This window comes from Idiotropiscis lumnitzeri, chromosome 3 (assembly GCF_059441095.1).
Source record: "Idiotropiscis lumnitzeri isolate Australia: NSW breed Sydney's pygmy pipehorse chromosome 3, RoL_Ilum_1.0, whole genome shotgun sequence".
Taxonomy (NCBI): Eukaryota; Metazoa; Chordata; class Actinopteri; order Syngnathiformes; family Syngnathidae; genus Idiotropiscis; species Idiotropiscis lumnitzeri.
This window is the reverse complement of record NC_142393.1, coordinates 29,467,077-29,482,949: the sequence shown is the minus strand read 5'-3', so window position 1 is coordinate 29,482,949 and position 15,873 is coordinate 29,467,077. Positions and strand designations below refer to the sequence as shown.

The 15,873-nt window shown below is 39.9% G+C and overlaps 1 protein-coding gene across 2 annotated transcripts in view; it reads left to right on the top strand.

Moving 5' to 3' along the window:
* Positions 1-15,159, top strand: part of LOC148340750 (E3 ubiquitin-protein ligase MID1-like) — a 31,504-nt gene extending 16,345 nt beyond the window's left edge. The window contains exons 2-10 of one of the 2 annotated variants that reach the window (XM_088291637.1): positions 683-1,470; positions 5,509-5,604; positions 8,012-8,119; positions 9,468-9,616; positions 11,802-11,929; positions 12,470-12,613; positions 12,759-12,920; positions 13,172-13,379; positions 13,593-15,159. In XM_088291637.1, the coding sequence (XP_088147763.1) occupies positions 751-1,470; positions 5,509-5,604; positions 8,012-8,119; positions 9,468-9,616; positions 11,802-11,929; positions 12,470-12,613; positions 12,759-12,920; positions 13,172-13,379; positions 13,593-13,941 (2,064 nt within the window). In that variant the 5' untranslated portion in view covers positions 683-750 and the 3' untranslated portion in view covers positions 13,942-15,159. The remainder of the gene's footprint in view (positions 1-682; positions 1,471-5,508; positions 5,605-8,011; positions 8,120-9,467; positions 9,617-11,801; positions 11,930-12,469; positions 12,614-12,758; positions 12,921-13,171; positions 13,380-13,592) is intronic. The other variant, XM_088291636.1, reaches the window with a different exon arrangement.
* Positions 15,160-15,873: the final 714 nt, after the last annotated feature.

The following is a 15,873-nucleotide window of genomic DNA, read 5'->3' as shown; positions in this document are numbered from 1 at the left end:
TTGTATTAAAGACAGCAAACAAAGGGATGAAATGATTGAAAAGGTGGTGGAGAACAAGTTTCTTGTTTAGTAACACGCTTTTTAAGAAACAAGTCATCATGAACTAAAAGGCAAGAGAGAAGGAGCAGAGAAAAGATTGAGAATAAAACAATTTCTCATGATTGATTCAGCTTCATCCCACCTCTGAGTGTAGAGTATTGATATTAAAAGCAGTCAGTCAATCCATGAGCTCCTATTTCCAACTTCTTTGTCTTGTCTTGCCTTCTTCATTTCACACTTTCGCCTCTTGTGTCACAATGGAAGCCCAATTATTGCTCTTGGAAATCCTAAAAGGACATGTAACCTGTTTACACACAAATGTCAAATTTAAATGGTCTCAACTGTTTGTTTTCTGCATTTTCTTTAAATTAATTATAATTTTATTGAAAGGCCACGTCTGTCAGTGCAAAAGGTCTTTTGAAAAGGTAGTATTGGCCGTGGTCTGCTCAAGTTTGATTTTGCTTCCCCCAAGAGGCCACAAGGCATTAATGCATGCTTGATCAATCAGTTTCAATCACTTCCATACAAAGTTCACAAAAAGAAGTTGCATTTCCTCACGTTCCATCAGATATTAGACACTCACTCTTACTGCTGACGGTTGTTTCACTTTATCTTTTTTAATTCATTCCCCTCTCACCCACAGATATTTGAGCGGTTCCCCTGGATTTTGCTGACATTGCTCCTCATCCCGCCTGGTTTCCCCTGAACAGGATGGACACTCTGGAGTCAGAGTTGACCTGCCCAATCTGCTTGGAGCTCTTTGAGGACCCACTGTTGCTCCCCTGTGCCCACAGCCTCTGCTTTGGCTGTGCTCACCGCATCCTTGTCTCGCACTGCGCCACCAACGAATCGGTTCAAAGTATCAGCGCCTTCCAGTGTCCCACGTGCAGATATGTCATTTCCTTGAGCCCTGATCGTGGACTTGAAGGACTCAAGAGAAACGTGACCTTGCAGAACATCATTGACAGAGTTCAGCAGGCCTCATCTTCAGGTGGGCTTCCGCTGCCGCTGCCGGCCCCCCAAAGCGGGCCCAACTCGCCTGGTGAAGAAGACCACGAGCGGCTGGCCCTGGTGCCCATCTGCGCTGCCATGTCAAGCCCGGATACCCCTCCGGAACCGGTCCAGTGCCAGTTCTGTGAGCAGGATCCGCCACAGGAGGCGGTCAAGACGTGTGTGACGTGTGAAGTGTCGTACTGTGAGGAGTGCCTCAGGGCCACTCACCCCAACAAGAAGCCATTTACTGGACATCGGCTCATTGAACCCATGTCAGGCTGCCACCTGCGAGGACTCCAGTGCTTGGAGCACGAGGAGGAGAAAGTCAATATGTACTGTGTAACGGATGACCAGCTCATATGCTCCCTCTGCAAACTGGTGGGAAGGCACAGAGACCACCAGGTGGCAGCATTGAGTGAGCGCTTTGAGAAACTCAGGGTGAGTGATTTGATTTTCATATTTTTCTGAACAACTATTTTATTCGTGAATGACTGAACCCATACACGTGGAGTCATTTAATATTTAATCTCACAGCACGCCACCAAAAGTGGATACACATGTGAATTGCCATCTTGTGGAATGGCATTTAATTGTTTTGCCTGCCACATCACTGTCATTGATAGACTGTAAAATTCAAATAGTTAGTAAAAAGCATTAAAACCGGTTGCACTCAAAAAAATAAGTAAGGAAAATATGTTATTTTTAGCTGTGCTTTCTAGCGCTTCCTTTGTAGAGTTCACTTACTAATGAATTTAAGCAACTAAAACAATCAAGTAGAGTGCACTTGATAATTTCCTTTCGAATACTCTTGATTGAGTGAAGTAAAATTTCAGTACTGATGTCATTTTACATGCAAACCTATTATATATATGCCAATGTTATCATCAATGAAGTGTGCCTTTAACTATAAATTAAGTAATCTCCACTCGGAACACTAAGTACTTTGTATTTTTAAGCTTGCAAGTGATCGTTACTTAATAAATACCAGTTGTAAAGGCATATTTTTGATAACCTAGTAGAGTTAACTCATGTTTGCATGTCAGGGCAGCTATTGGATTTTACAGTGTAGATACAAAAGTACACTTAAGTTGTACTGAACAAATAATTACCCACCCAAGTTAGTAACATTGAATAACTTCCCACAGCACATGATGATCTATCACGGCAGAATCACTGGTTTACATGACTGCATTCAGCTGATATTTTACGATTTATTTGAGCCCATTTAAGAATGACACTTTTGGAAATAACATTGTTATTGTTGCTGCAAAATATTGAAAGTGGTTGCCAGAGAAAATAGACTGAGTGCTCAGTTTGGACAATACATCACAACCAAAAAACAAAAGCAGTAACAGCACTTTTATTGCATTTGCGCTCTGGTCGAGATAGGAGTTGTCTGGTACATTCATCCTGTAAAGTGCATACTTACTGCAACCTGCGACACATTTTAAAGTGAAGGATAACCTCCTGAAGGCTTTTAAGATCTAGTTTGCACAACAGCCTGGAAGAACGTGTAAATTGGTGCTTATTACGTTTCTTTACAAACAGGCATTGCCAGCTAGCTGGCCTGCTATGCAAATTATTGCGTTTATCCTCATTTTGGAAGGCCGGTGTCAACAAGGATTGGTTTGATAATGTTGTTTTCTGTATGTTTAACTTTTCAAGAAGACAAATATTTCCCCCCCTGTTTTAATATTGTTGAGTAATGCACCTTTGGACTAAATAGCAGTGCCTTTTCTCAACTGTTTCAAAACTACATTAAGGAACAAAATGTGTAGACGTCTTTGCCTGTACAGTTGTCAGATCTGCCTGGACTTTTTCTACAAGGACATCAATGGCTAAATAAAAGGCAGAAGAAGGAAATGTCAGATAGTTTTCCCCTGAGGGTGTTTTTGCAAATACCTATGCTCTGATAGGTTGTGCTATATTTAACATTATTGTTCACAATTAATTTGTTTTTGGGCTCATTACAACCAATCACACGTCACGGCAATTTCAGAAATTAAGAAATACTGTATCATTATGTTTAAGTATGAAAGAAAAAAATGTCTCTTTTCACAAATAAAGTTTTGAGAAGGAATTTTAATCCATCTCAGAATAAGACATTTTGCCAATTGAATGAACAGGTGTGATTATATCATTTCATGGTGATTATATCCCTGGATTTATTAGTCAATTAGCATGATCACAAATCCATGCTGGTGTGCAAGGTGTGTGCGCACAGAACCATGTATACAGCCTCACAATGGGCGCGTGTATCAGACTGCTTAATTAATGGCAATCTTCAATGAGTTTGCAGGTTAATGACTGCCAATCACCTGCTGGGTGTTAGATGGGCTTAATTGAGCGTGGCTATACTGTCTGAATATGCCGCTGTCATTGTTGGAGAGCAGCTACACACTTGTTTGTGTGTATTTGGAAAGGAAAGAATTGCCATTCCAAGAGCTGATTGAACTGCATTACAAGCAAGAGAGATTATCTGGGGGTCAAAGTGTTGTCATCCACTCATTCGCTCACAAACCTTCGAGTAAAGCTTTGCCCTGAGGCCCGCACCTTCGACTGATTGCCAATTAATCACCAGGCACCTCAAGAGAAACCACGATTCACACCACCACTGAGTGGGGAACAGAACCCACAGTCTGCACACACGTCCATTCATTTGAAAAGAAATCGCTTACTGTGGAACATTTCCTAAGAAGTCACATTGCATTTTTGCAAGACAACATGAATGATTTATTTATTTTTTGTCCACCAAGACTTTGCTGATCTTGATTAGACATTTCCTAATGGCCGCTTACATCTCAGCAAATTTTTATAATGAAAACTGTCCTCTCACTCATATTATTTTTTTCTTCCATTTGAATTCCGACAAGTTTGGAAAAAAAAATGTTATGACCCATTTCACGGCGCTTACTTTTTGCTCTGATGTGCTGTGAATTTGAGATATCCTAACGTCTCTCGTTCTTGCTCTTTTGCTCTCTCTCTCACACACACACATGCATGCACGCACACACACGCAGAAATAATATTAGATAACTAGAAAAGTTTCCTATTTCAGCAAAAGTCCGATAAGACCCATAGGGGTTATTGTTGGAATACCCATCCCTTTCCCGAGATAAAACTACCCACAGGCATTTGGAAAAAACACATTTAAGTCCTGTATGGTGACTGAGAGTGGGAAGAACCTCCATGATAAATGATGCGAGCTGTAATGTGAGCACACTGGCTTCAGCTGTCAAACTTTGTGTTTTTCAGCAATCCATTAGCTTTAATCACCTGTCGTTCAGCGTGTACAGCATCATGTGCTCAACTGTCATTGTGCGCATAGCCAAACAATGAACAGGCAAGCATGACTGAATTGTGGGTAAGGATGTGATCTATTGAGTTAAGCCTCATCATGTCCATCAATACTCAGGGACACACAAGGCATACTGTGATAAGGCAGTATGCAAACATGTTATAGGCTTCTAAAGAAGACATTTGATCTGCCTTGCTTTTGTGTGCCAGCATTGTATTAAGGCCATTCTTTAAGCTCCCTATGATGAGGCTCACCCGCAAAAACAAACTATGCAAATCCCACAAATCTAGTGTTGTGTTTACTGTGAATTTCAGATTAAAGATGATCTACACAGCGGAAACACTGGACGGACATGATTTCAGTTTGAAGTGAAAATAAAATATGCAGTTTATGTACTTAGCTGCATTGGGATAGCATGCGACCAGATGTAGCAACACAGTTACACTCATCTTGGATTAATCGTCGGAGGGAAAAGGAGTTGTGCATGGGGCAGACGCAACATCAGATCATCTTAAGCATGCTCGATTTGGCAATTCGATTAAGCTCTTGGAAATAAAGGAGACAGCTTGTGCTCTTGGTGACGAAGTTGGGAGATGATGTGGAAAAATAAAAATAAATAATGTATCGATAAAGATATATGAATAGAAGAAAAAGGAGAGAGTTGGATAGCTCTGACGTCCTGTCACCTGTTTGCTGGTTCGTTAGCCGCAAGCGCTGCATGCTCTCATAGGAGGGTAAAAAAGCTTTTGATGCCTAATTTGCCGCTTGGCCGGGTTTGCGCATGGCTTGGTGCTCAGTGGAGTGGCTGTGCCACTCACGTCCTCTGCTCGTGCAGGACTGTGTCTCAGGCTCAGACGGGACAAGATGCGGAGGCAGTGCAGGGATGAGGGTTATCACCCTCGTGCAGAGGTATGGAAATTCACTTGGAAACGTACTGGAGTGCTTTTATATATCAAAATGTATCATAGCCTCTCCTTACAGAATGAAAGGATGACACATTCATTTAATAGGGTCTGTTTTTGTTTTGTCAAGAAGCGGCTGATGTGGTCTCAAAACTTACTTGGCTCGCGGAAATCCAAAGGGGCGATCTGCTCTTTTGTTTTCATTTGAGACTTTGGCGTAGTTTTTGTTGTGTAGGTTCCTTTTCATTCATGTCAACTTGATGTCTTTCTTTCCAGCAAGCCTTGGATTCGAACCTGAGTAATCTGATCAAGAGGAACAACGAGCTGGAGTCGCTGATGGGGAAATTGATTCAGACTTGTCAACATGTTGAGGTGAGTGATCTCGTGAGGCTTATCAGGAATCTACATCATCCGTAATCAGGCATGTACAATTTGAGTCACTGGGCCACGGGATTAATTAGCGTTTGTAAATGTTGAGCGATAATCATGTCCCCCCTTGTGCATCACTGCAAAATGAGGTTGTTTTGAGCTGGCAACCTTTTACTTTACTCAGCCCAAGAAACTAAATGATAATACTATAGATGTTCATGATACTGCAATAGCGTTATTGAACTCACTGAGTGTCCAATCAGATTGTTTTATGTCATCCCCCATTGGTTCGGAACACATGGGATGCATATTTGCATGCTTTTTGAGGATTCTCATCACATTACTATTATTTACGGAAGCAATTGGCTAACAACGAAAATGTGTAGTAGTTGTTTATTGTGTAGTTGAGATTGAATGTTCAACAATTTGCTCAATGATCAGATGAGATGAAGCAATCTGGTGAATTATTAATTCGTTGAAGAATTATGCTTACAAAACTGAGGGCAGTGCATCGCATGCTGACTGGACTGTGTTTTAACCCTTCGTACTGATATTACATACACAAGAGCGCAAAGAAGCTTTTATTAAAAGCAACGCCTGTGGGTTAAAACCGAAGCAGTATCTCTTTGGAGTTAATGGAGAGCGGCATCTTCGCCTTCAACGGCCTTTAGAAACTGAGTTTGGTGCTTCATCAAGATACAATAATGCATGTTTGTGAAGACAGCGTTCTGTGATTTGTCCTGAATTGAAGCTAGTTTTGATGATGCAGGAATTTGAAATTGCCCATAAATAAAGAAAAACAGCCATGAATAAATGATGCACAAAACAAGGGGTAAAAAACACTTGTCCCACTTCCCCGTCCCCTCCAACTGCCCCTGTGCATTATGGTTCACACACTCCAGACTCCTAAAATAGCTTGAGGAGAGTCCATCTGAATTCTGTTGTGTGTGCTTTGATGTGGGTTGGAAATGACATGCCGGGTTATACAGGAAATTCATTGCACTGACAGTCCCTGCGGCTCCTTTCGTATTTCTCATTGGCTTTATTACTAAGCTCATTTCATCTGCATTGTAAAATGGTTGGACGATATCCAGCTTTTTGAGTTGTTTAAATGAATCACTTGATCACCATGCCACGTTACATTCCGTCAAATGGTCCAATAGTCTTTGCCAACAGTCATTAAATACTTTTGTGCATTGCACACAATGTGCTCTGCATACCAACGATGGAGAAAACTATCAGCCTTTCTGTGGGGCTGTGGCATTTCTAATGTCTAATAATTGAATTACACTTTAAGGCTCAATTTCAGAATCAGGATTTGCCCTTTGGAGGCATGCTACTATGGCAACAATCCCAGTCAAGGATAAAATAGATGTGCAATCTGTGAATGTCATCTTTAATCAGGCATCCGCTGTGCCTGTTACAACAGTAAAAACAATACAAATCATTTCGTCTCTGCTCGTGATTTAAAATTTCCATATATTTTTTCCCCCAGTCTTTATTTAAATTCATTATTTAACTAATAAACTACATTTTTGTTATTTATTTTTTATTGTTTGTTAAGGGGGATTTTAGTCTCATTTGTTTTCATCCGGTGAAAAATGTGTGTTAATGAAAATATTTTCATCCTGTTTTTATTCACAAAATTTTATTTCATTCACGATAAAAAAAAGTTCTAGGACAAAAGCATAGGGAAATCAAATTAACCTATTAGAATTCTTTAGAAAAAAAAAAAAGCTGATATGCCTCTGCCACAAAAACAGGGGTTGGCTAAAAAAGTATCGTTTGTTTATTAATGTTGAAGAGGCTGATGAGATACAATTCGGGAAGATGCTCGGTCATTGGTTGATCTCACGCCTTGTATGATTTGCCCATGTGCAAAGCCTTTGAGTCAACTCATCGGTTTGAATAAACGCATCTTTCAAATATGGCTGTATATTTTCTCTTTTTTTTTTTTTTTTTGATGAATATTTTGGACATCCTTGCAAAGCACTGAAACCGCAAAACATGAAGCGCAAATTGAGGGAACATTGTGTCCAGTATTTACCATGTGATGGCCTCAATAAAACAGTTAGTTTCCAGTCTTAAAGTCAGCTAAAATGAAACTGTTACTTTTTTAATGACAAAGCTGCGCAGAAAAAAACCATCCCAACTTCATCAAAATTTAAAACAGAGTTCTCATTTTTGGTCTAACTTGACATTTCAAGTAGAGGGAGCAGGGGGAGGTTTTTATTGTGGTTGTACAGCAGTGTAAAATTATACTGCATATTACTGGTGTTTTGTATTATGTTTTGGTTACCTTAAATACACAAAGCAGAAGTGTTTCACTGTTTTTTAAAGTTTACTCCACGGTATACTCCGAGAGTTCAAAGAAGCTTCTGGAAGTGTTTCACTGTGGCTTCCCTCGCAGGTGAATGCATCCCGCCAGGAGGGCAAGCTCTTGGATGAGTGTGACACTTTGATCGACATCATCCAGCAGAGGAGACAGATAATTGGCAACAAGATTAAGGAGGGCAAGGTAAGGGGCCTTTGCAGTGGAAATAAATATTGATCATTAAAACACTTGTGCCTCTCAGTCCTTGTTTTGGGTCAAATGCAGTGGCTTACTCGATTGTCTTCCTCTCTCTTGACTTATTTATTTATGGCATGGGATCAAAACAGACTGACAGCCCCAAAATAGGTTTTGCCGCAACCAGGAGAGTGACTATGTATGTACTGTAAACTTTTCATGATGCATTTAATGAACCTTTTAGAATGCAGAGATCCATTTTAACATGTTGGTTTACATTAAAGTAGCAACATTTGTATCTGATGTTGCACCAGGCATGATCAATATAGCACTCGAAATTGTCTGCAATGGTTGCAGGACTATGCAAAGCATGAGATTTGAACAGAGATTACAATGTTCATGCCAAAATGGCCAAAATGTCCTTTGACCCAATTTCAGTGTGACCTCAATCTGTCTCTTAAAATCTCTGCCTGTTGGAGCAGAGAGTGTAATTCGTAGTTATTTAAAGGTCAGATTTTCATACCAGTCACAAACTAGTCTAGAATGTAGAAAATTGTTGATAGCTTCATCTTTGACAGCCAATCGCATCAAGACAGATGACTTCAAAATAAACTGGATTATTTGTTTGATTATTTGTCAAGTATTCCCATAGGTTGTGGCGTATATGTAGAAAGTCCATCCATCATTTTTTATCACACTTGTTGTTGGGGTTGTGTGTAACTAGAGCCCATATTTGTCGTATATTTGTAGAATATACTAAATGTATCGTAAACATTGCTAAACAAAACTGATTTGCTTGCTTCTGGCTAGACACAACTATATGAATATTTGCACAGTCTAATCACACAAATGGATAAAAAAATCTGCATTCACGAAGATAATAATGCATAATTTTATGTGCTAATGTAACATTAATTATTGTAGTTGTAGCCTCCAGTGGTGTGCTGCATCATACTGAGAGTTGCTTGCTACACAACAGGGTCAGAATATTAGAGGCATCTCTCAGCATGATGTATAAATAATAAACATATTATTAATATCAGCCTGGCATTTTTGAGACAGCTCCATAAAGAGTTGTTAACTATAGCCGACAGGTAACATAGCTGTAATAAAGAAGTAACATCACAGATGGCATACCATTCTCTTCTCGCGGTCAAGACACAATGTTAGAAAATAATGCATTATGATTACTACTGAATAACGTACTGTGTATTTTAGGGTAGTTAAGAGAAAATTGTAAGAATGGATTGATGTAATCAATGTCCCGGAGCTTTTAAAAATGAACATCCTACTATGTCCACTTGTGCAAACCTGTGATTTCCATTTCTTACTCACCATTATTTACACTCCGAATCAGGCGCAAAGGCTACGCAAGCTGGCCCAGCAGATCTCCAACTGCCAGCAGTGTATCGAGAGATCCTCTGTGCTAATCACACAAGCCGACCAGACACTGAAAGAGAGTGACCATGCCCGCTTTTTGCAGACCGCTAAGAGCATCAATGAGAGGTCAGGCAACTGCACACATCGGATTGGTGCTGGGTGGGGGAAAGAAAATCTATCACGATATAGGCCATTTTATACCACAATAACAATATACCACAATGTATTTTCTGTTGTTCTATAAAAATATATAAAACACACTCGTGATGGGAAAATTAAGCTTCAAATTGACCTCTGAACCAGTTATTGTATTTTTTTACTCCTCCAAATGGCACTTGGTTTAAATAAAGAGGTTTGAGAAATGTAAACTCAGTATACTTTCGGCCCAATGTTAAATAGAGCGCCATCTTAGAGGAGTAAAAAATGACAACTGGTTCATGATGCAAATTTGAAGTTTCATTCGCACATCACCGGGGTGGCAAAGTTTGTGGTATAGTGGTCATTTCTCAACCTAGAGGTTGTGGGTTCGAATCCCGGCCATGGGGGCCATGACGAAGTATCCTTGAGCAAGATATGAACCCCAAGTTGCTCCTGGTGGTATGTCATCAGTAAGTAGATGTGACAGCAATGTGAAGCGCTTTGAGGGGCTTAATAGCTGGAAAGGCACAATGCAAGAGAAAGACCATTTACCATCACTACAACACACTAGGACTGCTTAATCATTATCACTTCATTTTCAAGTGAATTACAGACATGCTTTAAATTGAGAAATGCATCCAGTATTCCTACTGCACCCATATAGCCATCAAATGTAAACAGAAGCAAAGGAACCCACATTTTTTTGCGCAAATTTAGATCTAATTAAGAGACATAAAAAATGTCTTTAACAGAAATTGATAAACATAAGTAAATATAATAAAAAAGATGAGTTCCAGTGTAATGTAATTTTGAGAACTTTCTGAAACCAAAACTCTGGAATGTATTCTAAAAACAAATCAGATTTGTAATAGAATTATTTAATATACTATATGCATCCATTTTCTGAATTGCATATCCTCAATATTAGGATAATTTTAATCTAGGCCACTCGTCCCAGCTGACGTACGTGATGCAGGACCATTCCTATTTGGCTGTGTGTGTGTTGCACTATTTTGTATACATTTACTAAATTGCTTATTTTGCTGTTGCAAGGTTTGATACACCTGCGAGTCACCTGCGAAGTGTACTCCATCACCCAAGCACTTAATTCGATTTTCCACTATCGATAACATTACAAAGTAGCCTGGCTTCTTCCTCCTTCCCTTTGATAATTACTCCCTGTAATCCCGTCTTGAGGACGATAGAAGTTTTGTTTATTGGCCACCATGAAGGCGGGTTAATGGAGGGTGTGATTCCGGAGTTTGAAGGGAACGTGCAAGGTGTTTAGCAGGCAGTAGTCAAAGCTTGTTGCTAAAATTCCTAACGCTAGCTTGCTGTTACGGCATGTAGCCTTGACCTACCGACGACCCGGTTGCAGAAGACATAAACAGCCCAACGAGACCTTTAGGATGGTCACAATTTAATATCTGTGATACTCAGTTTTTTCTTTTTGGGGCTTTTGGTACCTTTATTTAATTGTGTTTTAGTAATTGCTGGTTTGTCGTTGTTAAAAAAAAATTCTGAACGTAGTAATATTCAATAATTGTATTCATCCACCTCGTGATTTATTCATTTTCATTGACTGTTCATTTTAATTTTGCACCGTATGTCTGTAATATAGAATGACTGTGCTGTATATGATTCACTTCTTCATAATATTGCTCAGTCTGCCACCTGGTGGCTTCTGTGTGGCATAAAATTGTGCAGTGAACGCATTTGTCACAAAAAGAAAATCAAGCCTTTCTGACAATCTTATAATATGCAGTTTACTGCAGATGACATATGATGACAGGCACCAAAAAAACGACACGATAGACTCCACACTTATTCCATCATCACAATGCATAACATCATATAGCCTAGCTTTGCATCAAACAGAACCAATTAAACACCATCTATGCCAAGAACAAGTTGGGGTGGGGGCGGAATGTGACACAATACTTTGTGTATTCTTGGTTTTTCGTCACAGCCTTAACAATTTTGATTTAACTGAATCATATCCCACGTTTGCTTAAGCTGCACCAGAGCCATTCAATTGAGTTTGATGAACAAACACCCATAGTGAACATGTGCCTCCCTGAGAGCAAAAATGTTTTCCTGATTGGTAATTGTACAGTTTGCCTTATATTTATAGTATTGAATAACATCGAGTATTTGGGTTTGTCTGTTTTAGGGTTTCCATGGCAACCGCATCAACCCAAGTGCTTATTCCCGAGATACACCTGACAGACACTTTTGACAGCTTTGCCCTAGACTTCTCCAGGGAGAAGAAACTCCTGGAAAATCTCGATTACCTCACCGGTAAACCCTAAACCTGATTTCTTCACATGGAGACACTCCAATCCAATTTGCAAAACTTTAATGAGCCTTCCATTAAGTGTTCATAAGCTTTCTTTGGGTTCCTAATCAACACAATCTTTTGCACTACCCCCAAAACCATCACAGTGAATTAATTTGAACTAATTCCAAGCATACAAAACAAAACTGAAGAAAACATCCAAATTAATTAATTCCGAAAGTACACTCCCAACTCACAAGTTACAAAGAACAGGAAAAGAGCTCGAAAATGAATTAAAGTAACTGCTACCGTTCATTTTAGTGAAGTAGCTCTCAAAGGGTAAAATGTTGCGAGACCACTGCTCTAACTTGATACAATGAGCACACAATTGATACAATGAGATATTTACTATATGCTTTCCAGTGCAAAAACTTAACTTAAATAATGATTCCCCATTATTCCACTTAATTATAAAGAAAGAAACGTACTTAGCTATTAACTTCAGACGGTGCTATCATGATGTCTCGTATCGCTAATAAAATGTTTCTTTCCTTCCTCTACAGCTCCGTCTGCACCGTGTATTAGGGAAGAGCTGTGCACAGCATCCTACGACACTATCTCGGTCCACTGGACGTCTGATGATGAATTCACAGTAGTGTCGTACGAGCTCCAATATGCTATCTTCACTGGACAGGCCAACATTGCCAGTAAGTCTTGTGTGTGATTGAAAAAACAAAAAAATATGTACCTAAGCACCAAACAGCTCTTGAAGTCATCCAAAAGGGATCAAAACAATAGTCGACGTGATTCCACTTTAGTCATCTCTTGCTGCTTTCAAATCTTTCCTCTCAGGTCTGTGCAATTCATTGGAGAGCTGGATGATTGTGCCCAACATCAAACAGAACCACTACACTGTCCACGGCCTGCAGAGTGGCACCAAGTATATCTTTGTTGTCAAGTCGATTAACCAAGCGGGGAGTCGAAGCAGTGAACCAGGCACCCTAAAAACTAACAGTAAGTTGCCAAATAAGGAAAACTCAAATTAACACGACTGAAACCCAATACATGGCATGCTTCGACTCATTATTTTCATTTTGCCACTCAGCTATAGATGGATTTTTTTTCTTTTCCCCTCTGCAATCCTAAAATGAAATGAAGAAAATGAATAAGGTGTTCAGTGATGGATGTTGCCTGATATAAATCTCAATGTGGTCGTGTTTCAGCACCAATTTGTTTTGGCCATTCTACCCCCTTCTTCCTGACAGGCCAGCCCTTCAAGCTGGACCCCAAGTCTGCTCACAAGAAGTTGAAAATCTCACACGATAATTTGACGGTGGAACGCGACGAGAGCACCTCAAAGAAAGGCCATAGTCAAGAGCGCTTTTCCAGCCAAAGCAGCTACGGCGTGGTGGGGAACGTTTACATTGACAGTGGGCGGCACTACTGGGAGGCCATGATTGGGGGAAGCACATGGTAAGTGTGTTTGGGCCATGTGCATGATGAATGCTTGTATAATTTGAATGACATGGACACATTAAAGCTCGAAATGCTCACATACGCATATGAATGGTATCGAAAAGATGTTGCCATCCAAGTGAGTGTCTTTACTCCACAGGAGCCCCGAAACTTTTTTTACTCTGTCATTGTCATGTCAACATTCCCTAACATCGGTCCCCTCCCCCTCAGGTATGCCGTTGGTATAGCATACAAGTCAGCGCCAAAGCACGAGTGGATCGGCAAGAACTCCTCCTCATGGGTGCTCTGCCGCTGCAACAACTCCTGGGTGGTCCGCCACAACAGTAAAGAGCTGGCCATTGAGCCGTCACCCCATCTGCGTAGAGTTGGCATCCTCTTGGACTACGACGCTGGTCACCTGACCTTCTACGACGCTGTGGGCTCACAGCACCTGCACACCTTCCACGTTTCCTTCGCTCAGCCCGTGTGTCCCGTGTTCAACGTGTGGAACAAGTGTCTGACAATCCTCTCGGGCCTCCCCATCCCTGACCACCTGGAGGGACTCGACCCTCAAGAATAAACATAATCTCACCTTACCCAAACAACACTTGATATTTCCTTTTGCTTGTGGTTGACTTGGCCACCTCCATAAAAGTCAGCTTCGTAGAGTTGATGTAATCATACTGTATGTTGTTTTTGCCTCAGTAATATCCTACCCTTGATGGATGCTCAACTGTAAACATTTCCAAAAAGTTGACAATATTACACAGACATTCCCACACAAGTTTACAGGAGTTTGCACAACAGGGAAAAAGGGAGAATGTAATTATATTGTTTATAGCAGCTATTAATTTCACTCTAACATGTAATATGATTTGGAAATACATTTAGCATTACCGCTATTTATGACAACAGAAAAGGACCAAAGTAGATGTTATCTGTCTAGATGTCTTTGGAATAAAATATTTCAAAGCAGTGGGGCGTTTTGGAAAAACAGAATTTCCTGTTAGGCAAACAAAACAAATTTTATTCGGAGCTTTTGACGTGGTTTATTGGTAAAAAAAAATGTTTTTCTATTGCTGGTACTGATACTTCCTATTGGTATCGCAAAATGCAGACTTTTTCCTCGCAGTTTTGGAAAACCAAGCTATAGTTGAAGATTTATTCAAAAAACACTACACACACTTTAGCTCCTGTTTTCACGCAGTTCTTTTCACAAATATTTGTGAAAGATTGACAGTATTCTTTTGGCCAACAATGGCCACCAAATTCAACGCCAAATGCATCTTGCATTTGTTGTCATTCTTTGTGATTGTGTAAATAGCCTTGAAATTAATAAGATATAATATTTTCTTTCCATATGAAATGTTACCATGCTTTACATTTTGGGAAAATCTTTTTTAAACATGACAGTTTTCAAAGAAGAAGAGAGGTGCATTACATTCTAAACCCTTAATTTACTTTTGACCGTAACCAACTGGCGCTTTGCAGTGTAAAAAATAAGGTTATACGTCCTGGTGATGCTGCTTTGTTGTGAAACCTGGTCCATCTTAAACTGTGTGATTTCCATTGGAATACATTTACTCTCTGTTCTAGCTGTCTTTACACACACACACACACGCTATATATATATATATATATATATATATATATTTCATGTGTGTATGTAATGTTTGCACCAGTGCTGTTGTGTTTTGTTGCGTCAGGGTGTGTCCTCACTTGTTCTCTGAGAAGTACCTTTAAGAAGGTCAAAAATAAATATTAATTTGCACATGGAACATGACTACTTATTTTTCCCCAGTGAAGGTTCAACCATTTCCTCCCAACGTACGCTAAATCTAATTGATGGCATAACCAGTGTAAACATTAGTATATGCAGGCAAGGTTTTCTGGAATTAAAATATTGACTTTTAAAACTATGTTCAATTTTATTTGAATCCTGCAATTAAATATGCTAACCAGCCCAGTTACTTCCATTCCATTCCAAGAATGTGGCAACATTGCACTGAATCAATCCAGTAAATGAATTTATTTGTTTCTGTTTATCTTTGGCGAAGCATTCCACACTGTAAACGATCACAAATCATTTTGACCTGAATCAAATGCAAGTCATGGCTGCTTTGTTAAAATAGCACATTGCATACACAAGGTAATTCTATGTACTTTATTTAATGAAAAGTACAACACATCAAAGTATTTGAAAACAATCAAAATCAAGATATTTGCTTAGGATGTGAGCAGGGTTTGTGCTCGACCTTTGTTCACATGCAGCGCACACAATGACACACAGTTGTGGTGCACTGCATTAGCATTTTCAAATGGACATGATGCAGCTCACAGCATCATCCAGCAGCCTTGTTTGGCTTCAAGGGGACCTTGAGGGGAAGTATGTACGGGGCATGAGGTTGTAGTCAACTGGATTCCTCACTTCCCGTGGATATTGGATCATGAACCATTGCCCTTTATCCGCACGACCACCTCTTTGTCCTCAAAACAACTTGCACTCAACCCA